Below are 19,698 nucleotides of genomic sequence, written 5' to 3' on the forward strand. Positions count from 1 at the left end.
AAGTTAAAGAATGGGATGAAGCCAGTGGTTCAGATGGTACTATCCAACCAGAAGTTAAAGAATGGGATGAAGCCAGTGGTTCAGATGGAACTATCCAACCAGAAGTTAAAGAATGGGATGAAGCCAGTGGTTCAGATGGTACTATCCAACCAGACGTTAAAGAATGGGATGAAGCCAGTGGTTCAGATGGAACTATCCAACCAGAAGTTAAAGAATGGGATGAAGCCAGTGGTTCAGATGGTACTATCCAACCAGAAGTTAAAGAATGGGATGAAGCCAGTGGTTCAGATGGTACTATCCAACCAGAAGTTAAAGAATGGGATGAAGCCAGTGGTTCAGATGGTACTATCCAACCAGAAGTTAAAGAATGGGATGAAGCCAGTGGTTCAGATGGTACTATCCAACCAGAAGTTAAATAATGGGATGAAGCCAGTGGTTCAGATGGAACTATCCAACCAGAAGTTAAAGAATGGGATGAAGCCAGTGGTTCAGATGGTACTATCCAACCAGAAGTTAAAGAATGGGATGAAGCCAGTGGTTCAGATGAAACTATCCAACCAGGAGTTAAATAATGGGATGAAGCCAGTGGTTCAGATGGTACTATCCAACCAGAAGTTAAAGAATGGGATGAAGCCAGTGGTTCAGATGGTACTATCCAACCAGAAGTTAAAGAATGGGATGAAGCCAGTGGTTCAGATGGTACTATCCAACCAGAAGTTAAAGAATGGGATGAAGCCAGTGGTTCAGATGGTACTATCCAACCAGACGTTAAAGAATGGGATGAAGCCAGTGGTTCAGATGGTACTATCCCAGCAGTAGATCCATCTCCTATAAATGTTCATATCTGCTTGCCTCTGCAACCAAACACAATTCAATATTACTTTTGTAATACAGCAAATATCTGAAAGTTAAGGCTATAATACAAACTAATGTAACATTCGACCTTTAAATGAACAACATCCCTGGTTACATGTTGAGGCTACAGTAACTACCTGGATACGTTTCTTCTGGTGTAATCTCATAGAGCGTGCACGTTCCAGATAGCAGGTCATAGGTCATCACAGGTCTGTGGAGATCTTCACAATGGGCTCTAATTATCTGTCAGGAATCTACAACAGCATTGATCACTTGCACCGTGTACTTTTAATGTCTTCTCAACTACAACCCAGGTCATTAGGTTATTAGATGAAGCACAGTGATACCACGTTAATATGTTGTATAAATTAACTAAATACCTGACATTGTCTTCCCATTTCAACTTTGCTGCCCTTTTAAATGGTTGAAAGCATAGTAATAACACACTGGAAATTCAAGTAACTTTTGGCTGTCTGAGTGGGTGAATATAGGTTATAATCTCATTTATCAACTTCTAAACCAAATATTACCCAATTATCCACGTTTTTATTTATTTATTTAACCTTTATTTTTAACTAGGCAAGTCAGTTAAGAACAAATTCTTATTTACAATGACGGCCTACCCCCAGCCAAACCTGGACGATGCCGGGCCAATTATGCACCGCCCTATGGGACTCCCAATCACGGCCGGATGTGATACAGCCCGGAATCGAACCAGGGACTGTAGTGACGCCTCTTGAACTGAGATGCAGTTCCTTAGACCGCTGCGTCACCCGGGAGCCATGACGTGCTGTGCCCAGTGGGTATTTAATTTGGCTGTTCATTAGAAGACTCTTTCATTGATCCTTAAAGCTCTAAACCCAGCGAGGCTTTTATTTGACAACGTGTGAAACTGTGAAAGACCTTGATGGAGGCTGCATTCAGGGGTGGAGGGGAAGACCTTGATGGAGGCTGTATCCAGGGGTGGAGAGAAAGACCTTGATGGAGGCTGCATCAGGGGTGGAGGGGAAGACCTTGATGGAGGCTGCATCCAGGGGTGGAGGGAAGACCTTGATGGAGGCTGCAGAAACAAACTTTCAAACAAAATTAAACTTATCCTACAAAAGGAAACGTCTCCTACAGCTACCCAGGGTTAAAGGCCTCCAAGAGATGACATCCTCTCCTACAGCTACCCAGGGTTAAAGGCCTCCAAGAGATGACATCCTCTCCTACAGCTACCCAGGGTTAAAGGCCTCCAAGAGATGACATCCTCTCCTACAGCTACCCAGAGTGAGGGAGTTAAAACCAACAGATGCCATTTTGCAGCCTTTGCTGTTCACTAGGGCTTTCTTTGTAACATGTCCTACTTTGACAAAATAATGAATACATCAAATGAACAAATCCCTTTTAATATCCAGTATCTATCGTATCACCTCGTAGTTAAATGTGAATGTTTGTAGTTAAACTCAGCAAAAAAAAGAAACGTCCTCTCACTGTCAACTGCGTTTATTTTCAGCAAACTTAACATGTGTAAATATTTGTATGAACCGAACAAGATTCAACAACTGAGACATAAACTGAACAAGTTCCACAGACATGTGACTAACAGAAATGTAATAATGTGTCCCTGAACAAAGGGGGGGTCAAAATCAAAAGTAACAGTCAGTATCTGGTGTGGCCACCAGCTGCATTAAGTACTGCAGTGCATCTCCTCCTCATGGACTGCACCAGATTTGCCAGTTCTTGCTGTGAGATGTTACCCCGCTCATCCACCAGGGCACCTGCAAGTTCCAGGACATTTCTGATGGGAATGGCCCTAGCCCTCACCCTCCGATCCAACAGGTCCCAGACGTGCTCAATGGGATTGAGATCAGGGCTTTTCGCTGGCCACGGCAGAAGACTGATATTCCTGTCTTGCAGGATATCACGCACAGAACGAGCAGTATGGCTGATGGCATTGTCATGCTGGAGGGTCATTTCAGGATGAGCCTGAAGGAGGGGTACCACATGAGGGAGGAGGATGTCTTCCCTGTAACGCACAGCGTTGAGATTGCCTGCAATGACAACAAGCTCAGTCCGATGATGCTGTGACACACCGCCCCAGACCATGACGGGCTCTCCACCTCCAAATCGATCCCGCTCCAGAGTACAGGCCTCAGTGTAATGCTCATTCCTTCGACTATAAACGCGAATCCGACCATCACCCTCGGTGAGACAAAACCACGACTCGTCAGTGAAGAGCACTTTTTGCCAGTCCTCTCTGGTCCAGCGACGGTGGGTTTGTGTCCATAGGCGACGTTGTTGCCGGTGATGTCTGGTGAGGACCTGCCTTACAACAGGCCTACAAGCCCTCAGTCCAGCCTCTCTCAGCCTATTGTGGACAGTCTGAGCATTGATGGAGGGATTGTGTGTTCCTGGTGTAACTCGGGCAGTTGTTGTTGCCATGCGGTACCTGTCCTGCAGGTGTGATGTTCGGATGTACCGATCCTGTGCAGGTGGTGTTACACGTGGTCTGTCACTGCAAGGACGATCAGCTGTCCGTCCTGTCTCCCTGTCTTAGGCGTCTCACAGTACGGACATTGCAATTTATTTCCCTGGCCACATCTGCAGTCCTCATGCCTCCTTGCAGCATGCCTAAGGCATGTTCACACAGATGAGCAGGCACCCTGGGCATCTTTCTTTTGATGTTTTTCAGAGTCAGTAGAAAGGCCTCTTTAGTGTCCTAAGTTTTCATAACTGTGACCTTAATTGCCTACCATCTGTAAGCTGTTAGTGTCTTAACGACCATTCCACAGGTGCATGTTCATTAATTGTTTATGCTTCATTGAACAAACATGGGAAACAGTGTTTAAACCCTTTACAATGAAGATCTGTGAAGTTATTTTGATTTTTACGAATTATCTTTGAAAGACAAGGTCCTGAAAAAGGGACGTTTCTTTTTTTTTGCTGAGTTTATGTCATTGACATGGTACCTTTTTATATTGTTCCATTCCAGACATGTTATCCATCTGCAAACACGGTGTTCCTGACATGAACAGTACAGATGAATACAATGCATGAGAACAAACCACATTGATGGGTCTCACGTTACTCCTATATGTCATGTGATCAGTCAGAACAGGAAAATGAAAAGAATGCTATTTTTAGCTCTTGGTGAGGGTTTCGGTTTTCTCTCCGTTTCGAGAGATTACTTTTGGACACATACGTAGTGTTGTTATTAGGTGTGGCACACAGCGATCGAAGTTACCTGGTGATTGCAGTCATGTGGTCGTGAGATACCCGTGAGAGTTGTTTGACCTTATTGTGTGTCTAAAGTCTAACCATCGTTTTCAGTAGGTCAAGGTGTAACTTATTTAACAAAGGAAAACCCTTTGTTATACCATCACAAGGCAGTTTTTAAAGCATTTCCCTAAGGGGTCTGAAATGAGTGGTGAAACAAAATATTGGGTGGAGTTTTGTTACATTGACGTAGTCCTTTCACAGATTTCAGAGAGCCAGCTTTATTACCTTACCTTTTGTTTTTTTAATCTAGGGTAAGTACGAGTCTTGGTCACGTCACTCCCAAGAGGCTAGGGGCACCAAGAGTATATTTACTGTGCCACTGTGATCTTCTCGTCTCAATCGAGGAAAGACAAGCCGGACAGAGACAACATGAAGATGCAGATGTTGGTGGTGTTGGCTGTAGCAGCCTTGGTCCCCAGTCTGTCTGAGGGACGGATCCTCTCCAAATGTGAGCTGAAGAACTTGTTGGAGAAGCAGGCCCTCAAATTCAACCTGACTGGGGGAGCCGGAGTGAAGAACCTGACAAACAACGATTTTGTGGCTAAAAGTACGTTACATTAGTTACAACCCAATGGGTTTTTTTCCTTAAAGAAACAGGAATTATTTCTTAAATCCTGTGGACTGTTTTCCCAGAACACAGATTAAGCCTCATCCTGGACTAAGAAACACTTTAAATCGAGATTCTCAATTGAAATGGCTTTTTATTCGAAGACTAGTCTAAATCTGTGTATGGGGAATCGCCCCTGATTAAGTAACACTACATTTGTTGCGTCTTCCAGTCGTCTGCCACGTGGAGAAGGCCTCAGGTTTCAACACCAGTTTTGTGACTGTTTGGAGGGATGATGACGGCCCTGATGTCCTTCCTACCCGCCCTGCTAAGGTTACTGACCGCCATCGCCCCGAGCCCCCTCGTAGAAGGGGTAAGAGACATGCAGGGGATGATGTTGACCCTACCCACACTGCTAACAATGATAACCATCCTACCCGCCCTAACCATCCTACCTATCCTACCCGCCCTAACCAAACTACCTATATTACCCGCCCTAACTATCCTACCACGCCTACCCGCCCTAACCATCCTACCCCTCCTACCCGCCCTAACCATCCTACCCGCCCTAACTATCCTACCTATCCTACTCGCCTTACCCTTCCTACCCGCTCTGAGCCCCCTCCTAAGAGGGGTAAGAGACACGCTGGGAATCACTTCACCTCAGGAGAGGAAGACTCCAGCGAAGAAGAGACCATGGGAACCCTCTACGGCTTGTTCCAGCTGAGCGATCATGTGATTTGTTCCTCGGGCTCAACGCCATCGCTGAACCTTTGCCAGATGAACTGCATTGGTGAGTTCAATGTATTTGACCTATCGAAGAAAAAACACATGTATTAACGTGCTAAAGATGCACAACAGGATTATTGATAGAGTAGTTGGATGTTAGATTAAAATGGCTTGTGTGAAAATGTCAGTTATGCATCTCTAAAATGGCTTGTGTGAAAGTGTCAGTTATGCATCTCTAAAATGGCTTGTGTTAAAGTGTCAGTTATGCATCTCTAAAATGGCTTGTGTGAAAGTGTCAGTTATGCATCTCTAAAATGGCTTGTGTTAAAGTGTCAGTTATGCATCTCTAAAATGGCTTGTGTTAAAGTGTCAGTTATGCATCTCTAAAATGGCTTGTGTGAAAGTGTCAGTTATGCATCTCTAAAATGGCTTGTGTGAAAGTGTCAGTTATGCATCTCTAAAATGGCTTGTGTGACAGTGTCAGTTATGCATCTCTAAAATGGCTTGTGTGACAGTGTCAGTTATGCATCTCTGTTGGGCTTTTTGTTTCTCTCAAGCTTTGATTGACGACAACATAAGTGATGACTTAAACTGTGTGGCGACTATCAAACAGACAATGTAAGTGTTTGGTTTTGACCTGGATGTTTTCTCTCCAGTTTCTTATTGTGTTAATATACTGTGTTTCAGCACAGAAATTCCTATTAACTTTGAAATTTGATTTTTTTTCTTCTCATTCAAACAGGGAAAGTGGTCGCGGTCAAAAAACAATGGCTCTAAAGAGAATGTAAGTATGCAAATTAAAAATGTGTATTTTACATTTTGTACATTTTATTTCCATCATACCAAAGTGAGTTTATTGGTTCGCATTCAATGTTTAAATGTGTGAAACATTCTATGAGAATGTCACTTTAGGATGTCCTTTAGTGAATTTAGGATGTCCTTTAGTGAATTTAGGGTGTCTTTTTGTTTATTTAGGATGTCTTTTAGTGAATTTATGCGAGCACCTCTAGGGCTGTAACTGAATATGGACATTTTAATTATCTTGTAGGATCGATCTGCTCTTCCAGAAGGAATGTCTCGCGACGGTGGCCTCTAGCTACTTCTCCAAGTGTTGAAGTGTTGCGATGTTCGACGACAATCCCCCAATTGCAAAAAGATCTGAATTGGGCTGCCTGTGTAAATACAGCCATGGTGTGTAACAATTAGTCCTCATCAGCTTCATGTTAACAAAGTACACCGGAATAGAATGTAGCATGTAGAAAGAATAAAAATGAACATTACATTCATTTGGTTTGTTTCATTATCTGTAGTTGATGTTGTTGAATTGCAAATAGCAGTTAAAGCAAGGCATACCTTGGATTAACCACTGGGATAAACACACATGCACCCTTCAAACAGCACGTGGCCATGGCTAGAATGGATACAGCTTTTGTCAAATTTAAATCAAAAGGTTATTTTTATAATTTGGGGGCATTTTAGCTAACCCAAACTCTTTTCCTGACCGTAAAGTATTTTTTTTAACCTGACAGGTTAATTATCCTAACCTGCTACGAAATGTCAAATCTGATAAAAGCTATATCCTTTTTTTAGTCAAAATCTTAGCACATGGCACACAGGAGCCCAGTCAAGGTAGTCTTCCCACCTGGGTGTTTGGTTTACTCTTTTATGGGGTAACAGCATAGAGATGGAAAGAGGTCATATCTGGGAAATAACCTGTTTTTGCATGGACATTGCCAGTGAGGGCTTCCACCACTGTAATGTAATCAACTGGGTGGGACTTCCAACTTCATTGGCTGATCCCTCCTGGTGACCCTGTTGGAGTCATCATGTCCAACCTAGTCATCAGGAGGGTTCAGCCAATCGTGAAGATGAAAATGGACTACTTCAATATGGAGATAGCCTCAATGGTGCTGCCCATGCGCTCACAGAGGCCATAATTGGATGGATATAAGGTTATGACATCTCTCCATCTCTATGACTGGTACTTAATGATGTTCCTCTAAAAGGTCCTACTTGCCCAATAGGGAAGCCTCATAAGAACATAGGCCAAATGATTGGTTGAACTAACACATAAGGAGGTGCTGCGGGCAGAGTAAAATGTTATTGGAGACCGAGACGGAAGAGGAAGCCAGACATCCCACTCCCTCATTTTTTTCTGGTTCAATGGAAGTTCTTGAACTAAGCAGACCAGAGCCAGCTGCTATCACACTGGTGTCTATTGGAGAGCCCCCCCGTTAAGCAGAACGGAATTGACCATTTTCTTCAACGGGAAACGGGCTGAGTGAATTATCTTCATTTATCCACCATCTTTGTTAGAAATACATGAACCACTGGTCTTCTGTATTGCACATAAAGATTTATAGCGGCCTCAAGACGGATAAAACCCATTTGTGCATGGATATTACCATTGAAGGCTTCCACCATTTTGAAGTAGTCAACCCATAGGAAGTCCCACCAGTTAAGGAAGAATCACATGACTCCATCCAGGTCATCAGCATCACCTAATTTTTTATTTATTTTTATTTCACCTTTACTTAACCAGGTAGGCAAGTTGAGAACAAGTTCTCATTTACAACTGCGACCTGGCCAAGATAAAGCACAGCAGTTCGACACATACAACAACACAGAGTTACACATGGAATAAACAAACATACAGTCAATAATACAATAGAACAAAGAAAAATCTATATATAGTGAGTGTAAATGAGGTAAGATAATGGAGGTCAGGCAATAAATAGGCCATGGTGGCGAAGTAATTACAGTAGCGCAATTAGACACTGGAATGGTAGATGTGCATAAGAGTAATGTGCAAGTAGAGATACTGGGGTGCAAAGGAGCAAGATAAATAAATAAATACAGTATGGGGATGAGGTAGTTTGGGCTGTTTACAGATGGGCTATGTACAGCTGCAGTGATCTGTGAGCTGCTCTGACAGCTGGTGCTTAAAGCTAGTGAGGGAGATAAGTGTTTCCAGTTTCAGAGATTTTTGTAGTTCGTTCCAGTCATTGGCAGCAGAGAACTGGAAGGAAAGACGACCAAAGGAGGAATTGGCTTTGGGGGTGACCAGTGAGATATACCTGCTGGAGCGCGTGCTACGGGTGGGTGCTGCTATGGTGACCAGTGAGCTGAGATAAGGCGGGGCTTTACCTAGCAGAGACTTGTAGATGACCTGGAGCCAGTGGGTTTGGTGACGAGTATGAAGCGATGGCCAGCCAATGAGAGCATACAGGTCGCAGTTGGGGGTAATATATGGGTCTTTGGTGACAAAACGGATGGCACTGTGATAAACTGCATCCAATTTGTTGAGTAGAGTGTTGGAGACTATTTATATAATGAATTATACTCGTGAGCAAACATTGCATAACTGCAGATGGCAGTAAATCGCCAACCTTGGCTTTACACCTGTTCCAACAACACCCTCCAGATGGCAGTGTGCACCCTTTCAGTTTGTTTACCAAATCATAAAAGTAGTAGAAGAAGAAAATGGACTTCTTCAAAATGGAGATGGGCTCATGGCGCTACCCACAGCGCTCCCAGACGCCCTAATGGGACAGATACACAGAGGAATCCTCTAATCTCTATGGCAGGGGTTCAACTTTTTCAGCCTGGGATCCAAATGAGAAATTCTGTGTTTTCCTAGGGACCAAAGCTTATGAAAACATCAGTACATTTCATTTCCCTGATACCTAAAACAAATACAATATAGACAAATAACGATTAAATTAAATACCCATATAAATAGCTATTCATGTTTATTTTCCCCAATTAAAAACACTTACATATCTGTCTAGGTTGGAACTGTTGCCGCTAAAATACAATAAATAATTTTCATTCTGAACTGGAATTAACTGATTAAAGCAAGATGCACACCACACACACACACACACACACACACACACACACACACACACACACACACACACACACACACACACACACACACACACACACCTAATGAGAGGTGTGTGACTGGTTGAATTTTGTAAAACTTGTATTACAAGTACACCAGAGTTGAGAACCCTGACTCACATAGGTATGTGGTGCCAAACTGGATCAGAACATCTACTGCATTCTCAGTCAGGCAGGAGACCACTTCCTGCTGTAGAGGAGCAACCCAGAACTGTGTGAGTGTTTGCCTCAAAAAGCATCTTGCTTCAATCAGTTTATTCCAGTTCAGAACAAAACATATTACTTGTATTTTAACAGCAACAGTTCCCACCTAGACTTGTTTTCAATAATAATTTTCACAGTAAGATGCACAGTAGGTCTGATCATGTTTCATCTTCAAATGTACAGTTTACTGACCTCGTATTTTTCCGAGTTCCCAGTTGTTTTGAACGCGGAAAATGACTGACAGGACTTCCTCTGCTGCTGAACGACTGAACTGCAGCCTGAGGGTCACGGACTGATCTATCAAGGAAACTGACGAAACTCGCGCAGCTGTCAAACTGAGCAGAGAGTTCAGTTTCACTTGGCCTAATCAATTCCAATAATTAATGAAATAATTTTAAATTTACTCTGACACGTCGCAACCCATGCTTTAAAGGAAGGCTGCTCTATGGTATCACGTAAGTGGCACTTTTTCACAGAGCCGTTTTGGGGAGATCAGATGGTTTAGGACGCCATCTAGTGGCTGCTTTTAGAAGTGCATGAGCCAAGCGAGGCCACGTCAGACATTCAATGACCAACAGCATTGGGAAAGCTTGTCACAGACAGACAGACAGACAATGCAGGTCATAAAAACTTTGGTGTGGTACACAAAAAAACAAGCCTTAATTATTGTGAGGTAAACTGCGCAGTCATGCTGTGCAACTGGGTAAAGTTATTGGGGAGCCTTTGCATGCAGAGTGTACAGGAGGAGGCTACTGAGTAAGTTATTGTCTGGGGTGTTAGCTAGCTAAACTAACCTTAGTCGGCTAGCAATTCGTTTTTCTAGTTTATCATGTTAACCAGCCAACAGTTTAATAAGCCTTAGGTTAATAAACTAGCCAGCTAAAGATTGACCAGTTTGTATCAACCGGTTTTAATACTGCTCAGAGAGCAGACATATATACTGTGTCATTTTGGGGTTGCTGTTCAAGCTAACAAACATCTTTAGCTTTTTTTAGTACTTTATTACAAATTCTCTTTCAATGAGAAATTGTATTAGTATAAAATAATAAAATGTTAGTTTTTTTTTTAGCATACAATATAGCTCAGTAGTTGTACTATTTATTTCATACTGTCACACCCTGATCTGTTTCACCAGTCTTTGTGCTTGTCTCCATCCCTCCAGGTGTCACCCATCTGCCCCATTATCCCCTGTGTATTTATACCTGTGTTCTCTGTTTGTCTGTGGCCAGTTAGTCTTGTCAGGTCTTACCAGTAGGTATCAACGATGGAACCAAACCATCCCTTAGTAAGAGGGCGCGAGTGGGGAGAGGTTTACTGATATGGATGTTGACTTGTTAAAATCCATCAATGAAAGGCTTGCCAAACTTGATATCTTGGATATATTAGGAGAGGACATCAATGCATTATGTGCCAGTCTAGAATTCAGCCAATGTCAGATTGATGATCTAAGGAAAGAGAACACGGAGCTGAAAGGTACTGTAGACTCTATTCATAGCAAGGTGGAGGTGGTACAAAGGGAGAACAAACAACTTAAAGAAACCTTGCTTGATGTACGGTGTCGATCAATGCGGGACAATCTAATATTTTCAGGGATACCGGAGAATGACAACAGCAGAGGCTGTGAGGACACAGTCCGAGATTTTATGTCAACTCAACTAAAACTGCCCACTGATGTTGTGCGTAATGTCACTTTCTCCAGAGTCCATAGAATAGGTAAGACCTCTGGAAATAGGCCACGGGCTGTTATTGCATGTTCTGACAGATTTAAGCAAAAGGAAATGACGAAGAACATGGACAGAGAACTCAGAAACACTGATTTTGGAATGAATGATCACTTCCCCACTGAGATCAATGAAAGGAGGAAAAAAACTATATCCCATCATGAAGGAAAAACGTTGCCTGAATCAACGAGTCTCCATGGTGATGGATAAACTTTATATCAACGGGCAATTGTATCGGGACTCTAGAGTAACTCCCTGGCTATTTTAATTTAATGTTCACATTTGAGTTTGTGTGTTGTAGTGTATCATGACAACTTCATCTATAATGAATACATGCTCTATGCTCTGTTCATGCTCTATTGATCTCCACTTGATAAGGAAAGGGCTGCATATAGCTCAGGTTAATGTATGTAGCCTTCCTAACAAAATACATGAGGTTTTTATTAACTTGGTCAACATAAATAATAGTCATATTTTGGCTTTGACCGAAACGCATTTAGCTGCATCTGTAAATGATGGACAAATGAACATTCATGGATATAGTCTACTGAGAAGAGACGGGAATAGGAATGGTGGGGGTGTAGCACTGTACATTCAGAATCAGATACATTAAGGTCATCCCTCCTCTTAAAAGGTATGTCAAGTAGAGGCACTATGGGCTCAGGTACATCTGCCTCACCAGGCAGCCATATTGGTAGGATGTGTGTATAGACCTCCTAGCTCTAAGGTGTCCTATCTGGATGACTTATGTACTGGGTTTGACCAGGCCACACATAGCAACAGAGATGTATTTATCTTGGGTGATTTTAATATAAATTGGAAGGATCACAATAATTCGAATAGACCAAAATTGATGAGATATGCCGAGACCTGTAGTTTGAAACAAATGGTTAATGATACTACTAGATCATCAATTAAGTTGGGTCATCGTTCAGACACATGCATTGATCTGATTTTCTGTAATATACCATCGCAATGCTTAAAAGCCAGATCAATACCAGTGGGCTGGACAGACCATAATATTGTGACCATAACCATGAACACCAAGGTTCCCATGAAACCCCATAGGATTGTGGTCAAGATAATTTTTTTAAACATTTAATCATGCGCTATTTCAAAATGATTTGGCTGCTGTACCCTGGAGCTGATTTATCTAGAGGATGATTTAAATCCCGCTACAGAAGGTTTTATTGATTACCTCACTGAGGTAATGGACCATCATGCCCCAGTAAGAAAGAGTACAGTTGGGGGTCGTCCGTCTCCATGGATTGATGATGAACTGGGTGAGGCTTTTTCTCAAAGAAATATGTCAAAAGTCTTAGCAACCAAGTCAAAATTAGAAATTGATTAACAGAATTATAGAACATTGCGTAATTATGCAGTTAAATTGAATCGAAAGGAGAAAAAAGCTATTTTTCAACAATGCTTTTATTGATTGTAAAAATGATTGTAAAAAGGTATGGAACACAGTTAAGGGTTTACTTGGTACATCTATCTCATCATGCCCATCTAGTGTGGAGGTTGACGGGAGAATAATAACAAAACCAGTTGATATTGCCAATCATTTTGCAGATTTTTTCACAAAGAAAATGTATTTACTAAGCAACAATGTAAACATACATTCTTCCAAACAAGCTATTGTCCAATGGATTGATGATCATATTATGAGCAACAAGATCTGCTCTTTTAGTCTGCAAACGGTGTCAGTGGAGGAGGTGTTAAACCTATTGAAGTCATTACCCGGTGGTCAATCTACAGGTTATGTTCTTATGGACAATTTTTTGCTCCGCTGTGCTGCTCCCCAGATTGTAGTTCCACTGAGATACATATTTGATTGGTCGCTGGAAAAGGGGATGTTTGCAAATGTGTGGAAGCATGCGAAACTGTGTCCTATTCCGAAAGACAGCAAAGAACCCATTACTCCTGACAATAGTCGACCAATTAGTCTACTCCCCTCACTCAGTAAGATATTGGAGGGTATTGTGAGTAGACAAATATGAGAGTACATGGAAAATAATGATCTGATTACAGCCAATCAGCATGCTTATCGCAAAAACCATTCCACTACCACTGCATTGGTTGACATGACTGACCAGTGGCTCAATGCTATGGATAATAGCAGGTTTGTGGGTGTATTAGCTTTAGATTTCAGTGCAGCATTTGATTTAGTGGATCATTAAATCATTTTGACAAAATGACTGCATTATGGTTTTAAGGAGGTAGCATTGAATTGGGTACAGTCATATCTAACTGACAGGAAACAGTCCACCTATATCAATGGTTCATTTTCTTCCCCTCATGCTTTAAACTGTGGCATAGCGCAGGGCAGCTGCCTTGGGCCACTTCTTTATTTAATATATACCAACGACCTTCCCTATGCCCTAGCTGAAACTCAAGCTACTATATTTGCAGATGAAACTACAATTTATGCAGCAAGACAATCAGTTCAACAGGTACAGCAAGCTTTACAAGGAGATTTGGACAATATCAGGGAGTGGGTTTGCCAGAACAAACTTGTTTTAAACACCAAGAAAGCCAAAGTTATGTTGGTCTGTTCCACTAGGAAAAGGCCAAAATAGCAGGGATACAATTAAGTATGGGGGGAGTACAAATTGAAGAAGTGGCAGAAACCAAACTATTGGGAGTGCAGCTAGACAACTGCTTACCGTGGTCGTCTTAAATAACTCATCTATGTAAAAAAAAAAAATTAAAACAGCATGCATAATCAGAAGGATAGCTAAATATTTACCAGGAAAAATTCTTAAGCAAATAACACAAGCATTAATTGAGAGTCAAGTGAACTACTGTTCTGTGGTCTGGGGAAATGCATCACCAAGTGAAGTTAGGAGGCTGCAGATTGCACAGAACAAAGCAGCAAGGATTGTTTTACGGTGGAGATATGGTTCTTCTGTTGCAGTCATACGCAATGTTCTTGGTTGGTCATCAATCGACAAGATAATTGAAAAAACATGCTTATTTTATTTCATAATATACATCATTTAAAACGGTCAAGTTCTATTCACAACGGTAATCAGTTGGTAAGAGACAGACATTCCGTAAATACTAGGAATAGATTGTCCATCATCTATGTGTGTCACGTCCTGACCAGCAGAGGGAGGTATTGTATTAGTTTTGGTCAGGACGTGGCAGGTTTTTTGTGTGTTAAGTGTTGTGTTGGTGATTGGACTCCCAATTGAAGGCAGGTGTGTTGAGTTGCCTTTGATTGGGAGTCCTATATAGTAGTGTGTGTTTTTCTTTGGGGTTGTGGGTGGTTGTTTTTGCGCTGCGTTTGTTAGCCTGCAAAACTGTTGCTGTCGTGTTTATTGTTTTTCCTGTGGATGCCTTACTCGAGTTTATTAAAAGTATGAGTATTCACATTCCCGCTGCGCCTTGGTCCATTCTTGAAGACAGCTGTTACAATGTGTTATCTAGACAGAAAAGAGAAATAGGCAAAAGAACATTTCCATTTAGAGCAATAAAGAAATTGAATAAATTAACTGAGCAAACCAGAAACCTTTCAATATATAAATGTAAACATTGTTTTAAAACGATTTAAATATAATACACAGAAATGTTGTGGGATTACAGTAGATGAAGAATCAATATTTTTTTAGATTGAGAATTTATTGGTTCATTATGTTACTATATTATGTATGTTTGTAATAGTGTGTTATATGTGAAAATGTGTTTGTATATAAAGTGTATTTTAATGTTTAAGGACTCTTGGAAGATTAGTCCAAATGGGGACTAAAAGAGATCCTAATCAAACCAGCATGCTTTCCCGTCTTCCTGTTTCTCAAGTTCTGTTTCCTAGTTTTTCCTGGTTCTGACCATTCTGCCTGCCCTGACCCCAAGCCTGCCTGCTGTCCTGTACCTGCCCTGACCCCAAGCCTGCCTGCTGTCCTGTACCTGCCCTGACCCCAAGCCTGCCTGCCGTCCTGTACCTGCCCTGACCCCAAGCCTGCCCTGACCCCAAGCCTGCCCTGACCCCAAGCCTGCCTGCTGTCCTGTACCTGCCCTGACCCCAAGCCTGCCTGCCGTCCTGTACCTGCCCTGACCCCAAGCCTGCCTGCCATCCTGTACCTGCCTGCCTCTGACCTGATCACGAACCTCTGCCTGTCCTCCTCGACCTGCCCTTTACCTGTCCTCCTCGACCTGCCCTTTACCTGTCCTCCTCGACCTGCCCTTTACCTGTCCTCCTTGACCTGCCCTTTACCTGTCCTCCTCGACCTGCCCTTTACCTGTCCTCCTCGACCTGCCCTTTACCTGTCCTCCTCGACCTGCCCTTTACCTGTCCTCCTCGACCTGCCCGTTACCTGTCCTCCTCGACCTGCCCTTTACCTGTCCTCCTCGACCTGCCCTTTACCTGCCCTCCTTGACCTGCCCTTTACCTGTCCTCCTCGACCTGCCCTTTACCTGTCCTCCTCGACCTGCCCTTTACCTGTCCTCCTCGACCTGCCCTTTACCTGTCCTCCTCGACCTGCCCTTTACCTGCCCTCCTCGACCTGCCCTTTACCTGCCCTCCTCGACCTGCCCTTTACCTGTCCTCCTCGACCTGCCCTTTACCTGTCCTCCTCGACCTGCCCTTTACCTGTCCTCCTCGACCTGCCCTTTACCTGTCCTCCTCGACCTGCCCTTTACCTGTCCTCCTCGACCTGCCCTTTACCTGTCCTCCTTGACCTGCCCTTTACCTGTCCTCCTCGACCTGCCCTTTACCTGTCCTCCTCGACCTGCCCTTTACCTGTCCTCCTCGACCTGCCCTTTACCTGTCCTCCTCGACCTGCCCTTTACCTGTCCTCCTCGACCTGCCCTTTACCTGTCCTCCTCGACCTGCCCTTTACCTGTCCTCCTCGACCTGCCCTTTACCTGTCCTCCTCGACCTGCCCTTTACCTGTCCTCCTCGACCTGCCCTTTACCTGTCCTCCTCGACCTGCCCTTTACCTGTCCTCCTCGACCTGCCCTTTACCTGCCCTCCTCGACCTGCCCTTTACCTGTCCTCCTCGACCTGCCCTTTACCTGTCCTCCTCGACCTGCCTTTACCTGCCCTCCTCGACCTGCCCTTTACCTGTCCTCCTCGACCTGCCCTTTACCTGCCCCGTGTTTATAATAAATGATCTGAGAACTGTACTATCCACCTCCTGTGTCTGCATCTGGGTCATATCCTGAGTCTTGATACATAGTCTTTTTTTACCATACTAATCACTATGCTGGTCACCAGTGTCCAAAACACAGTGGAGGCTGATGACCAGTGTCCAAAACACAGCAAAGGCTGATGACCAGTGTCCAAAACACAGCAAAGGCTGGTGACCAGTGTCCAAAACACAGCAAAGGCTGATGACCAGTGTCCAAAACACAGCAAAGGCTGATGACCAGTGTCCAAAATACAGCAAAGGCTGGTGACCAGTGTCCAAAACACAGCAAAGGCTGATGACCAGTGTCCAAAACAGCTGGTCACCATGTGGTCCAAAACACAGCGAAGGCTGGTCACCAGTTTCCAAAACACAATAAAGGCTGGTGACCAGTGCCTAAAACACAGTGAGTGCTGGTGACCAGCCTAAGCTTTGTTTTCAGCAGAGTTACCATCCCAGTAATGCCACTGTGTTGTATTCAGTGAACAAGTGAATGTTTCTGTGGTGGCTGTTTGATTTCATTTCTTCAACTGCACTGTACTAAAGGGTGACATATTGTATGAGTCCAGATGTACAAGAACAATCACATCACTGCAGCACCAAAACAGCATCAGTTATAATGACTTTCCAAATGGAGGTCTGCACAGGACTGATTTCTTCCTCCCACTCCTTGCACTCCTCCCCCGCCCGCTGGCTTTCTGGCCGATTCCCCCCCCCCCTTCTACCACAACAACTGGTCCCAAACCGAACCGCAGTCCCACAATGTTATTTTAGGCTTATGTGACACAGCTCACTTGCCAGCCATGGTCCCAGCAATTTAGCGCCCTACAGGCAATATCAAATGGGGGAAAATAACTTAAGAAATAGGTTAAATCACCAGAGATTCTGGCGTGGCCACATTAGGCTATCTGTATTACTGGGCTATATCCGCCAGTATATATCAGCCAGTATATCAACCAGTATATCAGCCAGTATGGTAGGTGTATAGTATTTTGAAGAGAGCAAAGTTGGAGAGACTTTTTCTTGAGCTATTTTTATAGCCTACCTTTTAAGAGTGGGAAGATTTTCAGATGGAGAAATATGGGTGATCAATATTTACTTCTAGGCATTGTAGTAAACTATAGCCTAATTATATTTAGGAAGTACATTTCCTTGGACATATAACTGCCCCGTGCTTCTGGATGCAGCAGTTGTTAGCTAGAATGCTAACGCTCATTGACATACTGTAGTCTGTAGCAAAAGCTCACCAAAGAGACATTTTACTGGTTTAAGTTTTTTTTAAAAGTATAATTCAGTTGATTTGTGATGATGACACACACATTATATTAAGCAGGACATTCATACAAGCCTTAAAATCCAATTATAATCCAAAAGTAGTGTGAAATGCACTCATAAGCAACATGTAAATAGAGGTGTTTTTTTTGCTGCCGTTCTGTAACAACTTCCTGTGTTCTGCCACCGACTGGCGCATCGCCCTCGTTACACTATGTTTGAAACACAGAAAGGGGTCTATAGTCTACTCTATAGTCTACTCTATTTAATGGAGATCACACTCACACCTGATCTCGCAGATATGACTAGTGAACTTTAATCAGCTAGAATAATGACATTTTGCATATAGGATATAGCCTAACTTTTTAGGAGGACGATTTGCTGGCAGAGAAAAATAAATGGGTAATCAGTTCTTATTGAAAATTAAAAGGCACAAAGCCATCTCACTATGGTAGCCTAACCTATGTGCACGTTATGCCTTTTTCTTTCCAATCAGGGGCGAAAATCTGATATCAACTTTGGAGGGGACAATTACATGACATTTTCTCAAGAGCAATTCCTGAGGGGGACACCAAAAGTAGTGCTGTAACACATAGCCTACATTGTAATATGGTAAATGTATATTGAGGAACCAAAGAAATAAGGTGTTTGCCGTACTCCTAACTACTGGTACCCAAAACTACACAACTAATCACAACAGCAATACCATTGCCTTTAACAAATCTTTGTTCAGTCACCAGTTTAAGTTGAGAGTGGGGGTATCCATGGCATTTTCCAATTATGTTCCTATTTTACAAGTCCAAAAAATTGAGAACCTTTCATAATGGTGCCAAACAAAGACTCAACAAACTTACCCGAGACTCCCTGTCTCTGCCAGTCTGTCCCTGCATATCTGTCCCCAACTCTGCTGTCTGTGTGCCATCTGTTGCCTGCTCTGCCTAATGACATCATTGTGAAACATTTCCATTAGAATTTCACTTCTTTCTTATGAACATTTTATCATTTAGTCTTTGAGATATTAGGCTACTAGGGTTCTTACTTTGCGTTTTGGTGTACTGAAAAATACTCTGATGTCCGTCTTTTATTTTTCTGCCATTTTTCTACCTGGCTGGCTGGCTGGCTACACACACACACACAGTGTGTAGGTTATTTACAGTAGGAGATGGGCTTCTATCATCTTATCTTTTATCATTCTATTTGGGCTTCGATCTAAAAGGTAGCTAGCAAATGTGAAACGGATTAAAATGACAAGAGTTGACAGCTGTATGAGTTCACCATTTACACAACATATGCTGCAACCTTTTGTAATTTTAATAGTTTGTTTCATATTGGCTGGCTTCCAACAATAGCTGAATTTGCAAAGCAAGCGAGCACCAATTCCGTTTCAGTGGTGTTTGCTATAATCTTTGCTACCCGGGTTAAATAAAATAAATAAATAAAAGTTCCCTTGCTACAATTTAGCTTTTGCAACGAGACCATTACATATATTTAAGACAATGGTAGAAGAGAGTGTAGTTCTGTTCAGTTTGGACTTCAGTTTATCGCTAACCTTATCACAGGGACTTTGAAGCACTAAATTACATCATCTGCATGCTGATCTTGGAATAAATTGACGATAGCAAAGATTCCATCTTTGACGAGGCCACATAAATGGAATAGGTACTAGCTAGCTTAATAGTTAATATTTGCGCGCTAGCTCTGCATATTCAGCTAGTGTGTGTGCGCGATTGACTGGATTAACCTCACGTCAGTTACGTTCATTGAGTGCCTTTCAGACAGTAGACACGACCCCTCTGTTACCTAGCCAACTAAGGAACTGGCAGTGGATCAAACCATTGTGAGGCAAAGGGTGGGGGGGTCGCAATCTTTTGAAACTTAAAAACGCGCTATTAATTGTCTATAATCAGCACAATTGCTTTCATTGCGTATTATTAATATTATTTAAATTACATAGTTATGTTTCAGTGATATATTGGGGGGGACAAATCATATTTTTCCCAGGATGGGGGGGTCGTGTCCCCCCGTCCCCCCCGGGATTTCCGCCCCTGTTTCCAATTATGATATATATTTG

The 19,698-nt window shown here is 42.8% G+C and overlaps 1 protein-coding gene and 1 long non-coding RNA gene across 2 annotated transcripts; both read left to right on the forward strand.

Annotated features, from left to right (window-relative positions):
- Positions 1-4,358: 4,358 nt before the first annotated feature.
- Positions 4,359-5,503, forward strand: LOC145850290 (uncharacterized). The gene is made up of 2 exons (XM_082963352.1): positions 4,359-4,663; positions 4,896-5,503. The coding sequence occupies exons 1-2, from the start codon at positions 4,486-4,488 to the stop codon at positions 5,501-5,503; spliced, it is 786 nt and encodes a 261-aa protein (XP_082819478.1). The 5' UTR covers positions 4,359-4,485.
- Positions 5,504-5,930: 427 nt separating this feature from the next.
- On the forward strand, positions 5,931-6,678 carry LOC106576632 (uncharacterized). Its single transcript, XR_014381050.1, has 3 exons — positions 5,931-6,010; positions 6,135-6,176; positions 6,441-6,678. It is a non-coding gene; the product is annotated as an uncharacterized LOC106576632 (long non-coding RNA).
- The last annotated feature ends 13,020 nt before the right edge of the window (positions 6,679-19,698 follow it).

This window comes from Salmo salar, chromosome 17 (genome assembly GCF_965601325.2).
Source record: "Salmo salar chromosome 17, fSalSal1, whole genome shotgun sequence".
Taxonomy (NCBI): Eukaryota; Metazoa; Chordata; class Actinopteri; order Salmoniformes; family Salmonidae; genus Salmo; species Salmo salar.